This window comes from Garra rufa, chromosome 7 (assembly GCF_049309525.1).
Source record: "Garra rufa chromosome 7, GarRuf1.0, whole genome shotgun sequence".
NCBI lineage: Eukaryota > Metazoa > Chordata > Actinopteri > Cypriniformes > Cyprinidae > Garra > Garra rufa.
Genome location: NC_133367.1, coordinates 42,794,005 through 42,809,678, shown reverse-complemented (window position 1 = coordinate 42,809,678; position 15,674 = coordinate 42,794,005). Strand labels below are relative to the sequence as shown.

General features: G+C 37.5%; 2 protein-coding genes across 2 annotated transcripts; both read right to left on the bottom strand.

The window, feature by feature from the left end:
- Window positions 1-2,172: 2,172 nt before the first annotated feature.
- On the bottom strand, window positions 2,173-6,052 carry ahsg1 (alpha-2-HS-glycoprotein 1). The gene is made up of 7 exons (XM_073844952.1): window positions 5,797-6,052; window positions 5,572-5,679; window positions 5,363-5,447; window positions 5,060-5,226; window positions 3,195-3,311; window positions 2,931-3,005; window positions 2,173-2,834 (listed from the first exon to the last, which is right to left on the bottom strand). The coding sequence occupies exons 1-7, from the start codon at window positions 6,007-6,009 to the stop codon at window positions 2,313-2,315; spliced, it is 1,287 nt and encodes a 428-aa protein (XP_073701053.1). The 5' UTR covers window positions 6,010-6,052; the 3' UTR covers window positions 2,173-2,312.
- A 6,934-nt stretch (window positions 6,053-12,986) lies between these two features.
- LOC141338183 (zona pellucida sperm-binding protein 3-like) lies at window positions 12,987-14,966 on the bottom strand. Its single transcript, XM_073843736.1, has 8 exons — window positions 14,406-14,966; window positions 14,199-14,320; window positions 14,020-14,123; window positions 13,776-13,953; window positions 13,447-13,564; window positions 13,282-13,373; window positions 13,124-13,212; window positions 12,987-13,054 (listed from the first exon to the last, which is right to left on the bottom strand). Exons 1-8 carry the CDS (start codon window positions 14,964-14,966, stop codon window positions 12,987-12,989), a joined length of 1,332 nt encoding a protein of 443 aa, XP_073699837.1.
- Window positions 14,967-15,674: the final 708 nt, after the last annotated feature.

The window sequence follows — 15,674 nt, the reverse complement described above, 5'->3', positions numbered from 1 at the left end:
CTATCTGAGTGTTGAGTGTAGTCAGGTCTCCCCTCAAGCAGGGTCAGTACTGAGACCTCCACTCTAAGAGTTTCCTAAGGATTGAGCGTCGTAGGCTTTCTCTCGCTCTAGAGAGTCGTTCAGCTAAAGCCTCCCCTCTCCTAGACTCCGCTCCCAGGCCATGCTACCGCCTAGAGATTGAAATTAGGTGCAAAATCCCTCGCTATGCTCTGGGCACCTCCTCAAACCCACAATAGTTTTAAGGTTTAAGGTTTAGTATTTAGTAAATAACTTGATACGTTGGTGTGTGTGTGTGTGTGTGTGTGTGTGTGTACCTGGTATTCATCACGTTGTGGGGACCAAATGTCCCCACAAGGATAGGAATACCAGTAGATTTTGACCTTATGGGGACATTTCTTAGGTCCCCATGAGGAAACAGGCTTATAAATCATGCACAATGAGTTTTTTTTGAGTAAGTAAAAGTGTGCACAATCTCCTGTGAGGGCTAGGTTTAGGTGTAGGGTAGGTGTAGGGCGATAGAAAGTACGGTTTGTACAGTATAAAAACCATTATGCCTATGGAATGTCCCCATAAAACATGTAAACCCAACATGTGTGTGTGTGTGTGTGTATTTTAGGACACTGTTTTCTGAGAATGAAACCTTGAAACCTTGCCTTTTGATCCAATTTTGTTAGATAAACGAATAGATAAATGAAACTTCTGCTATTAAACTACCAAAGAAGTGATGTGTTTATGATTTCTTTGTTCTTAGAACCGTGACTCGGAAACTTAAAAAAGGTGAAGAACACTACATTTTAATTGTATTTATCATGTATATTGATTTCTAAACTTTGCATGTATTTTTTTTAACTCTTCCATGTAAACATAACATTATGTCCCAGTGATCTCTGGACTGTGCTACTTGGAGCTGCAAAGTCAATATCATGTTGTTGTAGAGATGTTGTGAGCATAATGTTTTGTATGATTAAAAGGGTCATGTGATATGATATATCATCTATATATATATATCATATATCGTCTGCATCTAATGCCAATAAAGTTAGTTTAAGAAACATCCCCTTTACATGAGCTGCACAAGCTTGTGCTGTATATTATACAATGTATTAATTAAGTTTTTAATACAGATTTTAACTGAACCCTTTAACTGAACGAAGTTTACTTTACATTGTGTTAGTCCACAGTCAGATATGCTGAACAAACTGTTAAAATAAAACTGAAATGATCAGAGAAACTTCAGCCACTTATTTCCAATGCTTGGGATTCTTCAGACACATTTGTGCAAAGAAAGATATTTCACAGCCAGGAGATGTACTGTACAATGTTTATGACTTTAATTCTAAACTTTTAATGATGTTCCATTAACAAGGTTCACACAGCCTTCACACAAGCTAAACAAAGCAGAATTATATGACTTATACAAAAATATGCAACCACCTAACCTCTCCACCGAGCCTCCCCAACCCCAAAGGCAACCAAAAGGAAACACAAACCTCGCTACCATCTTCCTCCCGTCCAAACCCCCATTGCTCCCCTCAGGGTGTGTGTGTGTGTGTGTGTGTGTGTGTGTGTGTGTGTGTGTGTGTGTGTGTGTGTGTTCACTACTTACTGCTGTATGTGTGCATTTGGATATTCCAAGCATGGGTCACCATACTTTGTCTACACTTCACACATTTTTTTTTATGTAGAGTGTAAAAATGTTTGCTGATGTTTTCAAATCTTCTGCTTTGTTTATACGAAAACTTTAACTTGTACAGGTATCCTAACCTACAGGGCAGCTGGTTAGAGAGTCGGACTTGTAACCCAAAGGTTGCAGGTTTGAGTCTCAGGTCCGGCAGGGATTGTCAAGGTGAATCCCTTGAGCAAGACACCGAACCCCCAACTGCTCCCTGGGCACCGCAGCGATAGCAGTATTGTGGCAATAGCAATATGTGTCTTCATGGTGTGTGTGTGTGTATTAACTACTGTGTGTGTGCACTTGGATGGGTTAAATTCAGAGCACAAATTCTGAGTATGGGTCTCCATACTTGGCCTCACGTCCTTTCCTTTCCTTATAGTTACATATGATTTGATTTTCTTATCACAACTGATTTTGTAATATTGCAATACCCATTTAAAAAATGCCAGCTGTGATCTCAGCTGTGTTTTGAGACCATTATCAGTCAGCCACACTGGTCAGAAAAGAATATTTATTGGACTGAACATTCTGGAAACATTAACACTTTTATGTTGTTTAGGTTTGAATGTTTTTTTTCCTTTGAAACCCGACAACATAAGATGAAATCTGAATGATCCTCCACAGATTTTAGTGTTAGTTACTGAGGAGGAGGTGGTGGAGGAGGTCCAGGGAGTCCAAGGCCTGGAGGGGTCCAGCAGTGACGTGGCGGAGGGAAGGGGCAGATTGGATAAATAGAAGGGGGTATTTTTACAAAGCCATGGCATGGGAACTCATGGCGGCCCTCAGGCACCGATTCTGGAACTCCTGAAGGGCCTTTTGGACAGAGGTGTGGATGTTCTGGACGGCCCCTATGATCATGTTTTTTGTCCTTGTGGTCATGGCCTGCATGTTCAGGAGGGCCCCTGTGATCATGTTTTTTGTCCTTGTGGTCATGGCCTACGTGTTCTGGAGGGCCTCTACGACCAGGTGTTTTGTCCTTGTGGTCATGGCCTGCGTGTTCTGGAGGGCCTCTACGACCAGGTGTTTTGTCCTTGTGGTCATGGCCTGCGTGTTCTGGGCGATGTGGGTGAACATGTCCTGGATGGTGGGGGGGCAGGGGACGATGGGATTTACAGTCTTTTCTTGACTGAGCAGGGTGTTTCATTGGATGAGTTATGTTCTGAAAACAAATAAAGCAAAGGCATTTTATAGCTAGACGGATAAAATAACTAACTCTTACAGGTCCAATTTAAGAACATGTTATTGAAATTTATACCTGAGCTTCGTAAATCTCACATTCCACTTCTATTTCCTCAGTTCCAACCTTGGAGGACTTACAGAAGCCATACCGCTAAAGAAAAAGAGAGGTATTCAAAACTTCAAAGATTGAAGAAACTTAAGTTGCCTGCTGTTAAGGCAAGACACTACAGGTGAATAGGACCTGAAGAAAAAAAAATCAATTAATGTGCCTGTAGTGTCTTACCTGCATTTAATAATCAAAGAAATAAGTTATAAAGTAATGAACTGCTTGTGCACTTACAGCCTGATCCCCACACAAAGCATTGCATGCTTCTTCTTTCTGAGGTGCCTCCTTGTTTGTACAGTTTGTCTCCATAATGGCAAACTCAGCAAAGTAGCTTTGACCTGAAAACATCCACTACGAAAACAGACAAATGTTCTGTTAACATGCAAACCACTTACAAGCAAAGAGCATAATGATCATATTCATTTTGTCTGTGATTGATTGTCAAGTTGTCTGTTGATGTCACAATAAGTGTCTGATACAACAGAATTACTTAAAACACTTAATATGCATTCTTGTGCAAGTGTCTGTTTAACAGAAAACACTGTCAAATTCCACATTAGAGTAATTTGCAAGCATACAGTATACAGGCTACCAGGGTACCATACAGACTTTATCAAAGAATTTGCTGATTTTAAGCTGATCTTTAAGAAAAAAAAATCAGACACCATGGTGTAACGAGCACACTCATGCCCTAAAGAGAGGAGCTCGGAAAATGGAGTGCAGCTGGAAGAGAACAAAACTAGAGGTATTTTGTATTGCATAGAGGGAAAGTACTTTCTCCTTCAGAAAAGCCTTAAAAACTGCAATCATGCAGCCATCAGCTACAGTATCACATCAGATGTGCTATAGATCCCCTTAGGAATAATTTCATCTTCTAAACCAACAACATAAATGTTAGAACCTATTCCATCTAAGCTACTAAAAGAGGTGTTTCCAAAAGTCATAGATCCTCTCCTAAAAATTAACAATTTGTCAGTGTCATTAGGATATGTCTCCACAAACCTTCAAACTGGCTGTTATTCTTTCATTAAAAAAAAAAAAAAAAAAAAACACAACTTGACCCTAAATAACTTGTTAATTACAGACCGATCTCAAATCTCCCTTTTCTGTCAAAGGTACTAGAAAAGGTAGTATCCTTACAACTTTATTCCGTCTTAGAGAAAAATGGTATCTGTGAGGATTTCCAGTCAGGATTTAGTCTCAGACTGCTCGGACATCGGCACAAGACCATAGGAACCTGATGACTCCTCTGCACAATCTTACTTTTGTTGCAGTCTGGAATTAAACTGATGGTTTCGTCTGTCCAGAGGAAAACTGGCTGAGCTTGGTTTCTCCCAAGGTTTTTTTCTCGATTTCTGTCACCAATGGAGTTTTGCCTCCTTGTCATTGTCCCCTCTGGCTTGCTTAGTTGGGGATGCTTCATTTCTGGCAATATTGTCAACTTGATTGCACAAATACTATTTGAACTAAACTGAGCTTGGACAATGATGAACTGTAATGAACAATAATGAACTGACTTGAAAATTCAGTGTTTACTCTTGTGCTTTTGCATTATCAGCACACTGTTTTACTATTTAATACTGTAAAGCTGCTTTGATACAGTCTGTATTGTAAAAAGTGCTACATAAAAAAAAAAAAAAAAAAAAAAAAAAAAAAAAAAAACATGTGGGGCAAATATGCTTTCATCCAAGACCAAGTTAAAGCTCAACTTTTGGGCTCAGACAAAGATGTCTATTTATGCCAGTGTGGTGTGTCTCAGCCTTTACCTTCGGTTGTATGAGTCAATAAATTCAATATTCAAGTGGAATACAAAGTTAGTTTAGAATTTTTAAAAGTTTAAAGCTGCTTTCCAAACAATGTCTCTGCAAATAACTACCAAACTATCCACATTGATATGATCAGATGTGTTATTAATTTTATTTATATATTTTTTTTTTTCTCAAAAGTACTTCGCCATATATCAAGGCCTTAATGAGTTGCATTTTGACAAAACTTTGGAATAAAATGGTGCATGCAATCAGGCTTGTGTCACTATATGCATTTCCGCTCATGTACTTGCATAAAATATTCAAGATTAACCCAAGTTTGAGAGAAATCACCTGTGTGCTGATCCTTCCCACTTCCATCAGTTTAAAGTAAGACTTGTGATTAGATTCTTTGTTGAATTTCTGCAGGGCACTTTTCACACTCTCCAGAGCCGTCGGGTCATGCAAGGGCAGCAGACTGGGGCAGTCAGGGCATATTTTCACAAGCATTTCATGTGAACCTAGGACAAAAATACAGGCACATAATACAATAAAAATAAGATTCATAACTTACCTTTCTGTACTCTTTGATAAAATGACCTTAAACATTACTGTGGGTTCTTTGAAAGGCTAGATATGTCTAATTGGTTTCTTTACCTGGTTCAGTGTCACAGATGTAGCGCTTCACAGCTGCTTTTTTCTCAACACTGGAGATGGTCACATTACATTTTGCTGTCACTTTCTTTTAAGGAAGACATTAAAAAAGCTGTTAAATTGATGCACAATTCACAGAAGTCACTCTATGCCAAGTGGTTAAAGGCAGTCCTCTGAAATTATAGTTGGAAAATCTGTGATGTTCAGCTCACCGTCTCTGATTCCGCTCTAATTGTACACTGATCTAAAGGTTTGGGATTCACAATGTGGCATTCAGTTTCCTCTAGGGTTATTCCCAAGATGACCTCACAAGGTTTCGCCTGCACAGAAACAAGGCAATTTATAACATTTGAACATCATAAATTGTAGTTAAAATGCATTTACACCTAAGGTAGATATGAAAACATCCATAGGAAGGAAGAATCCCAAAACCTCACCTTCTCATCTGCACTGCGACTATCCAGTGAGACAAATTTGAATTTGTATCCATGACGGTGATGGTCATTAATGAACCTCTCAGCTTCTAATGCAGCAATTTTGTCCTGATCTTTTTGGCACTTATATTCCACATCACTGTCTGCCGGGAGACTGGCTGCGTGTAGAGCCGAGACCAAAGCTGCTAATATCACCAGCTCTCTCATGCTGCACATGGACACGAACGGTAAATCTTCAACCAAGAAAAAGTCCTCCTCTCTTGTCCAGACCTTTATAATATACACTGCAGGGGGAAATAAGCAAACAATTAAGTGCCAGAGATGCTTGCCAATGTAAATGACATCAAAAACAAATATAAAAGAGGGACGTGAGGGAATGTCATGTCAGAGGACACAGTTAACTCACACTATTAGCGGAATTTACCATCACATTGATGTTTTGTTGGAATTAAAGTAGTTTCTGTATTATGATTAATAGGGCATTCTGTGTCACGTGTCACAAAATCTTTCAGAAATCATTTTGAAATGCAAATTTAATGCTCATTTTTTTATAATATTGGTTCTCATTATAAGAAATGTTAGAAAGTGTTTTTCAGGATTCTTAGCTGAATAGAAGTTTAAAAGAACAGTATTCATTTGCAATGTTTGTAATGTTTTTAATGTGCATACTGTCACTTTTGATCAGTTTAATTATTACAAACCTTTAGGGTTTTATTAAACAATTAAATTGTAGTATAGTTTGCACAAAAATATTAAACAGCAAAATCTGTTTTTAACATTGATAAGAATAATAAGAAGAAATTAGGGAAAATAATGACTGTTTTAATGTGTTTCTGGTTAAATAAATGCAGTCTCAGTGAGCATAAGAGACTTCTTTTTATTTAAAATAAAATCTAAAAAATTGAATTATTTCAAACTTTTGATATAATTAATTTATGATAGTCTTTTCAATCATGTAGATTTTGACACAAAATGAAATTCATTTTTTATTTAGCATTAAATAAGAGTCACTCATTTAATGTTGTGTTGGCACAATTTGAAAATGCTAGAAATGTATTTTTTTTAATTATTATGTTTGTTTTACACTGTGCTGATTAAATTACATAAAGTTGTCAATAAAAATAACTGCAATTAAGCACAAAAAAAATTTGCTGACAAAATTAAGAAAACAATTAAGGTATTTCTAAAACCTAACATTATTGCATCAGATGAATCAAGATATTAGAAATCAATATAAACTTTATTTAATTTTAATTTCATCCAATGTATGCCTATCAGTGGTCTGGAGTCCATGTTAATCTATTTTGCAATCAAGCACTGACTTTGGACTCATGAGGCTGGTATTTAAAGCTTGAGTTGCTTAGAATTATTTAATCGAGTCAAGTTTTATGTGTTATAAGGTTTCTACACAATATTTTTGTGTTTAAAGTCAATTTATCTGTCAGTGGAGTCTTTCACTGACAAAATGAAAAAAAAAAGCAATTACTTTTTATACTACAATTATTTACCTATGACCTATGTAATTAGAAACAGAAGAGGAAGAAGAAGAAGCTTTATAGACAGTGACTGTTGCATAATACTGATTACCAAAGAAAACACATACAACCATACAATCATACATACAACAATTGTTTCGGTGTTTTTCTTAACTGTGGGGTGTTAAAAGTGAGTGGTCAGCACTGACAGATGAAAAATAAAAAATAAAAAAAATCAATGTTTTATCCAAACTGGGTAAAGTGAAGGTAAAGTTCACCTCCAAACAGCCAATGAAAAGTGGGGCACTTGCATCATATGGACAGCAACTATTTGCTGAACTCATGGACTTTGCCCATGTGAGGGTGAGTTGCCTTATTAGCCTCTTCTTTATTTGTCCATGATGCAATCAATCCATCGAAATCTGATCTTTTTATTATATACACTTAATATTTAACACTGTCTGATTTATTAAAAACAATATGATCATGGCCTCTTACTATAATTAGTGAGGGTGTGCAGCCATATAAAGCAGTACCACAAGGACAAGCCATCAAAAGGAGTATAATCTCTAGGCATATCTTTTCGTTTTGTTTTGTTTTGGTTTGGTTTTATACCCCTCCCTTTATTTATTAAGGCAAATTCTCGTATAGCACAGAGCCAACAAACCAATGAGCTGAGCTAGGAATCTATCATGTCACTAATGGATGATCAGGTCTTTCAAGAAAATTACATTGCACTGTTTGCATTTGTGCTGGCTATAAGGCCTATACAACAGATGAGCTGCATATATTCAGATATGCAGTGAGAAGTGTTGTGCACATGTGTTTTTATTTTTAATGCATTGACTTTGCTGTTTGATTTGAGATAAGATTTAGATTTATTATTTTGAATATGTCCCATTTATTTTCCAAACAGGAACATGGAATGAGTGGAATGAATCTGTCCGATTCTCTCATCCAGTTTTTTGGCGAGTGTTTGCGTTGATGTCAAAAGCAATGTATACCCTGTTAGTAATGGTTTAAAAGCCATCTATATCATTTGTATAATGTTTTTCATTTTGAAAAGGGATCTCAGTTTGTGTTGTGTTAGATCAAGTGGTAAGTGTCCTTTGGAAATCATTAATGGGACAGGAGTGTCACCTAGTGTCCTTTGTTGAAACAGCACTAAAAGTTTTATAGAAACTGAAAGCAGCCCAAAAATTAATTTAAATATATTGATATAATAATTTATTTTATTATTAATGTGTTTAAAAAACTGCAAAAAAAATGAAATGGGTTATTTAAATTGCTAATTAATAACCATTAAACCTATTCCATGACATTATGGCTTGGTCTACAGACAGGGTTTAGACTAAGCCAGTATTAAGTCATAGTTCAATTAGGACATTTAAATATTTCTTATAAACATTACGGGTCTTGAGATAAAACAAACACAGTAATATATTTTAAGATTAATCAATTTTATTTCAGTTAAAACAGCTCAGAATTACAGTATGTTTTAGTCAAGGACTAGGCTTAAGCCTTGTCTGTGAAACTAGGGATATGTTTCTTCTTCCTTTTAACATTGTGAATAGCTCGCATATTGTCAATTTTTGCTACATTTGACCTTTGTAAACACGTCCATGTCTTTTTTTTCTTCAGTCGTGAACAAATTATGTTTTTTAATGTTTTCTATGGTGGCCACGAGTTTGAACTTTCGAAATGCCATTTAAATGCAGCTTCAAAGGGCTATAAATGATCCCAGCTGATGATAAAGGGTCTAATCTAGAAATAATGATTGGATATTTTCTGAAAAAAAAAGACAATTTATATAGGGTGATATTAGGTAAACTAGGCTACTTTTTGGTTAATCGCATGGGACACTAACAAAAAAAAAACCCAGGTAGGACATTTAAACATGTTCTTATGATTAATAAGGACTATTTTTTATTTATTTATTTTTTTGTGTTGAATTGATGCAATAAAATATATTTGTACAGGCCCTGCAGGTTTTGAAACATTAGGTTTGAGATAGCAGTGTTCAGGTGAAATGGACCAGCTGATCAGCAAAAATGGGCCAATCAAACTGCAAAGTGAAATTGACAAATTTTGCAAAACAGTTAACACAGATGTCATTCAAGAAGTCCAAACTCCATTGTTTTAGCTATAGAACCAAACAGAAACCTAACTATTAGAAACTACCTAGATCACTATGAAATCACTGAAGCACCCGTTTTACACTCCTTCACACAAATCTTCAATTAGCAATCAGTCTGCAGGCCTTATAAAAAATGTGCCACATCTGTGTTGTTCTTTGCCAGCATGGATGGAGGTGTAATGCAGATGAGAGTGAGAGTAAGAGGTAGAGGGGTCCGAGGAAGAAGATTCTGAGGAAGTCCGTGTGCGAGGTGGAGGTGTAGTTGGAAGGGCTCAAGTTTCAGATGAAATTCAGGCAACTGTTATCAATCATGGCCTTTCTCTTAGAGAGGCTGGACAAAGAGTCCAACCTGTTCTAAACAGAAACACTGTTGCATCCATTGTGCTGAGCAGGCCATTGTAAACATGGTTGTGGCAAACAATGCCATGAGACTGCGTGAAATCAGGGAAGCAGTGATTGTTTATACTTTACTGTAATATATTTTATTTTTATTTTCTTAATTTCTTATACTCCAGTAGATTTTACTGTATTTTGGTTTACATTTATCCTCTGTAATATTTACAGTATTTCAGTTTTCAGACACGGTTTGAAAAAAATGAATGTCATGGAATCAAGAAAAAATGCATCAAATCATTTCTTACTCTGGATCCATTTCTTAGCAAAAAGGCAAATTTGACACAGCCTATATCGAAAGACAACAAAAACTAAACTGCTACCACAAGCTTTTGATTCAGTTATGTGCAAACTCTTGCTTTGAAACAATATTGCAATTGCTTAAAAGCAATTTACTTTGAATTACTAAAAGGGTCAAGAGTACAACTAAAGCAAACACTGATCTTCATGATGGTAGCATCATTTTAACCAATAAAGCATCAACATCTGATCCTCTGTAATTCTCGATAACAGCAGGTGTTTGTCACTAATGCACAATCATCATTTAATTAGTCACTTAATTATCGCATTACCTTTAACTATTTGAGAACTTGGGCTTTGACTTGTGACTTGAATAGAAAGACTTGGTCCCACCTCTGGTAATGACTGACTGAAAGAGCTCATATACTTGTTCACTCTTTTTGACCATGAGTGCCACTGTTTAGGCCTGTGTGTTAACTGTTTTGAAAATGTGGAGTTTGAGTTGACGGCTACATCAAAGCAATCAAGAAAAACTGTAATAAGCAGAATCACCAAAGGAGAAAACCAACATTTTTAAGCAACCATTATAGTGGTCAGTGTTTGCATTAGTTGGGCTCTTGACCCTTAAATCTTCAATATTAGGGCTTGTTTGACTGCAATTACTGACTTATAACAGCCAGACAAGCCAAGAGCAAAAGTCATCAGGTGGCCTTGACTGTGCTTGACATAATCATCATAAAGTGACTTGAGTATTTGTCATAGGATTTCCTTACAGACTACAAGAAACTGTGAACAAAAGAGCAATCAGTTTTGGCATAATCAGACAGATGATGAAAAAAGAGTTTATTTTAATTTAGACACACAGACATGAAGAATCAGCGTGAGAATCACAACAACGGTGATCATCAAAAAGCGTGTTGTAACCAATCAGAACTCATCCATGACTCCCATCATGCATTGCGGCATGAATAAATGATGAGAGTTCAGAGTTGATCTGTTTATCTGAATATGCCGTTTGTCACCATTGTTGAGATTCATGGGCTGGTTCTTGATGTCTATGTGTGCCTATATGAAACACTTTTTTTATTAAACAGGTTGTAAAAAAAATCTTTCCAAACAGTATAGGAAGTGCTGGATCTTCTGTGGCTTGTCAAGGCTATTACAAAAAAAAAAAAAAAAAACAAGAGATTAGATACTAGGTGATTCACGTCAAGCAATGAATATGTTAAAACATAATCATCACCTGATGACATGAGCTTATGTCTGGCTGTTTTAACTCAAACACAGCAGCCAAACAAGCCCTTATATTGAAGATTTACGGGTCAAGAGCCTAACTAATGCAAAAACTTTTGGTTTTCTCCTTTGGTGATTCTGTGTATTAACATCAGGTGTCTTCAATAATGATCAATCATCACTTTGTTAATCACCTAATTATCTCGTTAACTTCAACACTGCTTCAGTGTCTATATGTGTCCACACTCAGAGTGTTAAATTAACACTGGGGATTTTGCTGTGTGCTGTAACACACTTGGTGGAAAAAAACAACAACTATAGATCATGTTCATGCTCAACTAAAAATAGCCAACATCAACTGACCAGCATTACTGTAACTAATGCATCATAAAAACCCAGTTACAGCAAAAAAAAAAAAAAAAAAAAAAAAAAAAAAAAAAAAAAATCTATGCTTAAATATCAAGAGTCAGGAGCCCAATTAAATTAAAGCAAACACTGATCTCCACAATGGTATCGTCAAACAAAACAAAACATCATCTAAACATCTGTTCATTCTCAATAAGATCTTCTATAGACATCTGACAGAAATCAAATCTGTCCGGTTAGAAATGCGTGAAGTTGGTAAAGCTATGTGTTGAGTTGTTTAAATTTTCAGTTGATTTCATCTAAGGCTGTGGCTGAAGTCAGTTATATAGTTCTTGTGTTTGTCTTGTTTCTCTGTCAATCAGTGATTCTGCTCATTAACAGCTGCTGTTCGTCAGTGTCTGAAGTCACTCATTAGTTTTCATTATCTCTGTAAGGTGGACTATATTAGTAAACTCATGTAGGGAATAGGGAATGAGGGTGTAGAGTTTGATTTTAAACACAGTCTCTGAGTGTCGATTTTGAACGCTGTTAATTCACGATACATAGCAGCAGGCTACTTTTTCGAAATTGACAAATAATACCCAGAATGCACTGTTTTAATGGAAAACAGCATGTTACTGTCAAAATTTGGCCGTTTTTGTACAGCAATTTTTAACAGTGCAGTCATCTGCCGATCTGCAGTTAGACTTACAGAGAGAATCTGTAAAAAACGTGAAAATTGTTCATATATTGATATGTGTGCTCATTTGAGTGTCACTCCTCGACACTAATACCATCAAGTGCATGTTGTGACCTGTTTAAACATAAATATTAAAATAAAATATTTTTATATAAAAAGTATTACTTAATAACAAATAATTTAAATCAAAGTGAAAATAATAATAAAAATATTAAGCAAATAAAGTCAAACCTTTCATTTTCTTATGTCATGTGCCTTAAAGGAAAGACATTGTTTGATACTTTCATATGTATAATCAAATACTCGCAAATGTAGCCAGTGACTTGTGTCTGCAAGTATCAGGGAATTACGGTTTATGGCAACCAGTAAAGATATTACTGCATGCATATTTTCTAGGTGCTACATTTTTGTGGAGCACTGAGAACACTTGAAACTAAAACCCAGTTGCCACATACACAAATGCAGTACTCACTGTTCGCTAGTTAGTGTCAATGCACTTCAAATGAGGCCTTATCCAGTATGCTACATAAGTTAGATGGTCACCATTAGTCATCAGTCCCACCCCATGTCCTTCTAGTCCCATTTGTCAGTGTACAAGTAATCAGAAGCTCACAAAACTTTAAGACCAATTCTTTTTATTAAGTCAACAGAAGTGACATGGCATTTCCAATTATGTTCGGCCATAGCCGAATTCCTTAACATTGATGGGTCCAACAGAGGCTCTTTCCCACCGCAGATCTGAGGAACAAACCAAGTGAGAAAAGCAGTGCATGACAACCATAAAATGTTAAAAAGTTAATTCCAGACCTTTAAGCAGTTGATCACTTCCACTTCTGACACTACAGATGGTGTCACAGCAGGCACACACCTGGTCAGAACCATCTGCAGATACCCAACTGACAAGACAGAAACCCTTAGGTTAAGGCAAACCTAACACCTATACACTCATTTATGAGCCAACATACCCATTAGCAGAGAACGAACAAGCTTTCTTTTCAGGTCTTGTTAGAGTATGGCTAGTTGCTGCAGCCACGTTTAAAAGGCATGTGATGTAGATCTGCAAAGACAGTAGTTTATAGACCATTGTAGCGTAACATCATATGAAGTGTTGCACAACTTGTCACACATACCAGTCCACTGTCTGCTTGTTGGAACCTGAATGCCTCCAGCTGAAACTGCAGCTTATTATCTTGAGTTCGGGGCATAAAGTGAGACCTGGCACCTGTGAGCTTGGCATCAACCAGGCACCTAGGAAAGAACCCAGTTTGACAGCTTATAATACTTGACAAGCAGGGCAACTGTCCTACAAACTCCAAATCAAACACCTTTAGCTTTCTAGTGATCTTGAAGACATTGATTAGCTTGCTCAGGTTTGAAGCTAAACTCTGCAGCACAGTGGCACTCCAGGACTGATGTTGCCCAGCCCTGTTCCTGAGGGAACGACATGGGCACCACTTACCCATTGTTCTCAATAAAGGAGTATCTGGGGACAGAGGTGACATCAGGAGTTGTTGTAGCCACACAGCTGTCCACAAACACACGGACAGGAACGTGACTGTATGAAAGCACAGATGCTTCAAGATTGAGCAGGTCACCCAGGAAATACCGGTTAGAAGGCCTCTCAAATTGCCAGTCATCTGCAGAAACAACTTTTAGCACAGGTTCTCAAGCACTGGAGTGTTATGAAAGCCTGTTATACCAACCAGTCATAAGCTTGAGGGAAAAGACAAAGACCTCCTCTGCAACTTCAGTAGATGCATATGGAACCCAAGTGGGCATCAAGGCGTCGCTGCTCACATTATTCAATCTGCAGAGAAATTGCATAGTCAAGTCATCTTACGGTGGCCTTCATACAGCCAGCAAACTTGAACTTTGCCCTCACCTTGAATAGTGACACTCGATACCAACCACCGCACTACTACTCCTAACAATAGGAACGCCATATGAAACCTCTTGTGGGGTGTAGAGAAGTTTGAACGAATAGACAAGCTCCTCTTCAGTCACCTAAAGAGCGTGGCATGTTAATCATGGAAATCATTCAGAAGCATAAATGAAGAAAAAAAGATTTTTTTTTTTTTAAACACCTCACCGTTATTGTACTACCACATCCATGCAGTTCAGACTCAAAGATGAGCACTTGAGCAGAAGGGTCTTCTCCAGTTGCACCACAGCCTCCCAGTGTGAAAGCAGATGAGCTCAGTATCTTCCCAGTCCCAAAGAAGTCTTCCATCACCTCCACATACACAGAGCTCTCAGCACACTGAGCTGCCACACTGCTGGCAGGAACAGGATGACGCAACTCAAAAGGAATATCTGGCTGCGGTGGTTCTTCTGGCAGGCTTGGAAAGCTCCATGTCAGTTTAGCCACTGGACCCATCATCATCTCTTTTGACTGAACACCAAAGAGATCTTGAGAAGGCCTTCCTGCTGGTGCTTGGGCAGGAAATGGAGCAGGAAACCTTTGTGGTGCAAATGTAGGGCTACCAGGGCCATATCTCAGAGGCATCCCAGAGTCAGTCTGTGGAACCTGTGACAGCGACCTAGTTTTAAAGTTGATTGGGGGCCAGTTGTTTGCTGCTCTGGCTTTCCATTGTGTGTCAGAGAAGCCCAGTGCAAGAAAAACCACCAATCCAACATGCCAAAATGCCATTATTGTTCAGCTTGTAGTTCAATAATGCACTAGGGCTCTACCATCCAAATTTATACAGCTGAAAATCAGCATGGCTCCACCTCTCTAATGACAAGCATAATTGTTCTCTGGACCTGCTAATTTACTTAATCAATATGCCACATGTGAAAGTCATTGATTCCTTGTTACTTAGAATAAATGACGTCCATATAAGGACATGTTGTATTATGAGCTAAACCAGTATTGTGCAATACTGCTCTTGGAGAGCTGGACCCGCATTCACAAAACATTTTATCTTAGCACTAAGGCTACGTTTACATTAATCCGGTTTTCATTTTAAAACGCTCTCCGTCCACACTAGTGTTTCCAAGCATTTTCCAAAAGTTTCTCATCCACACTGAAACGTAGAAAAACATCAAATTCGCCTTACTGCGCATGCGTAAAGCCTCCAAAATTATACAGACGTAAGAAGTTTTCGCGCAATTCTTCTGGCGGGATAATTTACGGAAATATCTCATCATCCACTGTGTATATGTATCGTGCTCATTCATATTTTATCTGAAAAGCAGTTGTCGTCATATGTTTTGCAGGACAGCAAAAGTAAATTTTCTGTCATAATTCTAGGACTGTAATTTGAAGAGTGTACAAGGTAAATCTCTTTAGCAGCAGTGTGACAGTGAATAGCACAGGCACAATTAACGTTACTGGTGTAAACATAGATATCTATTG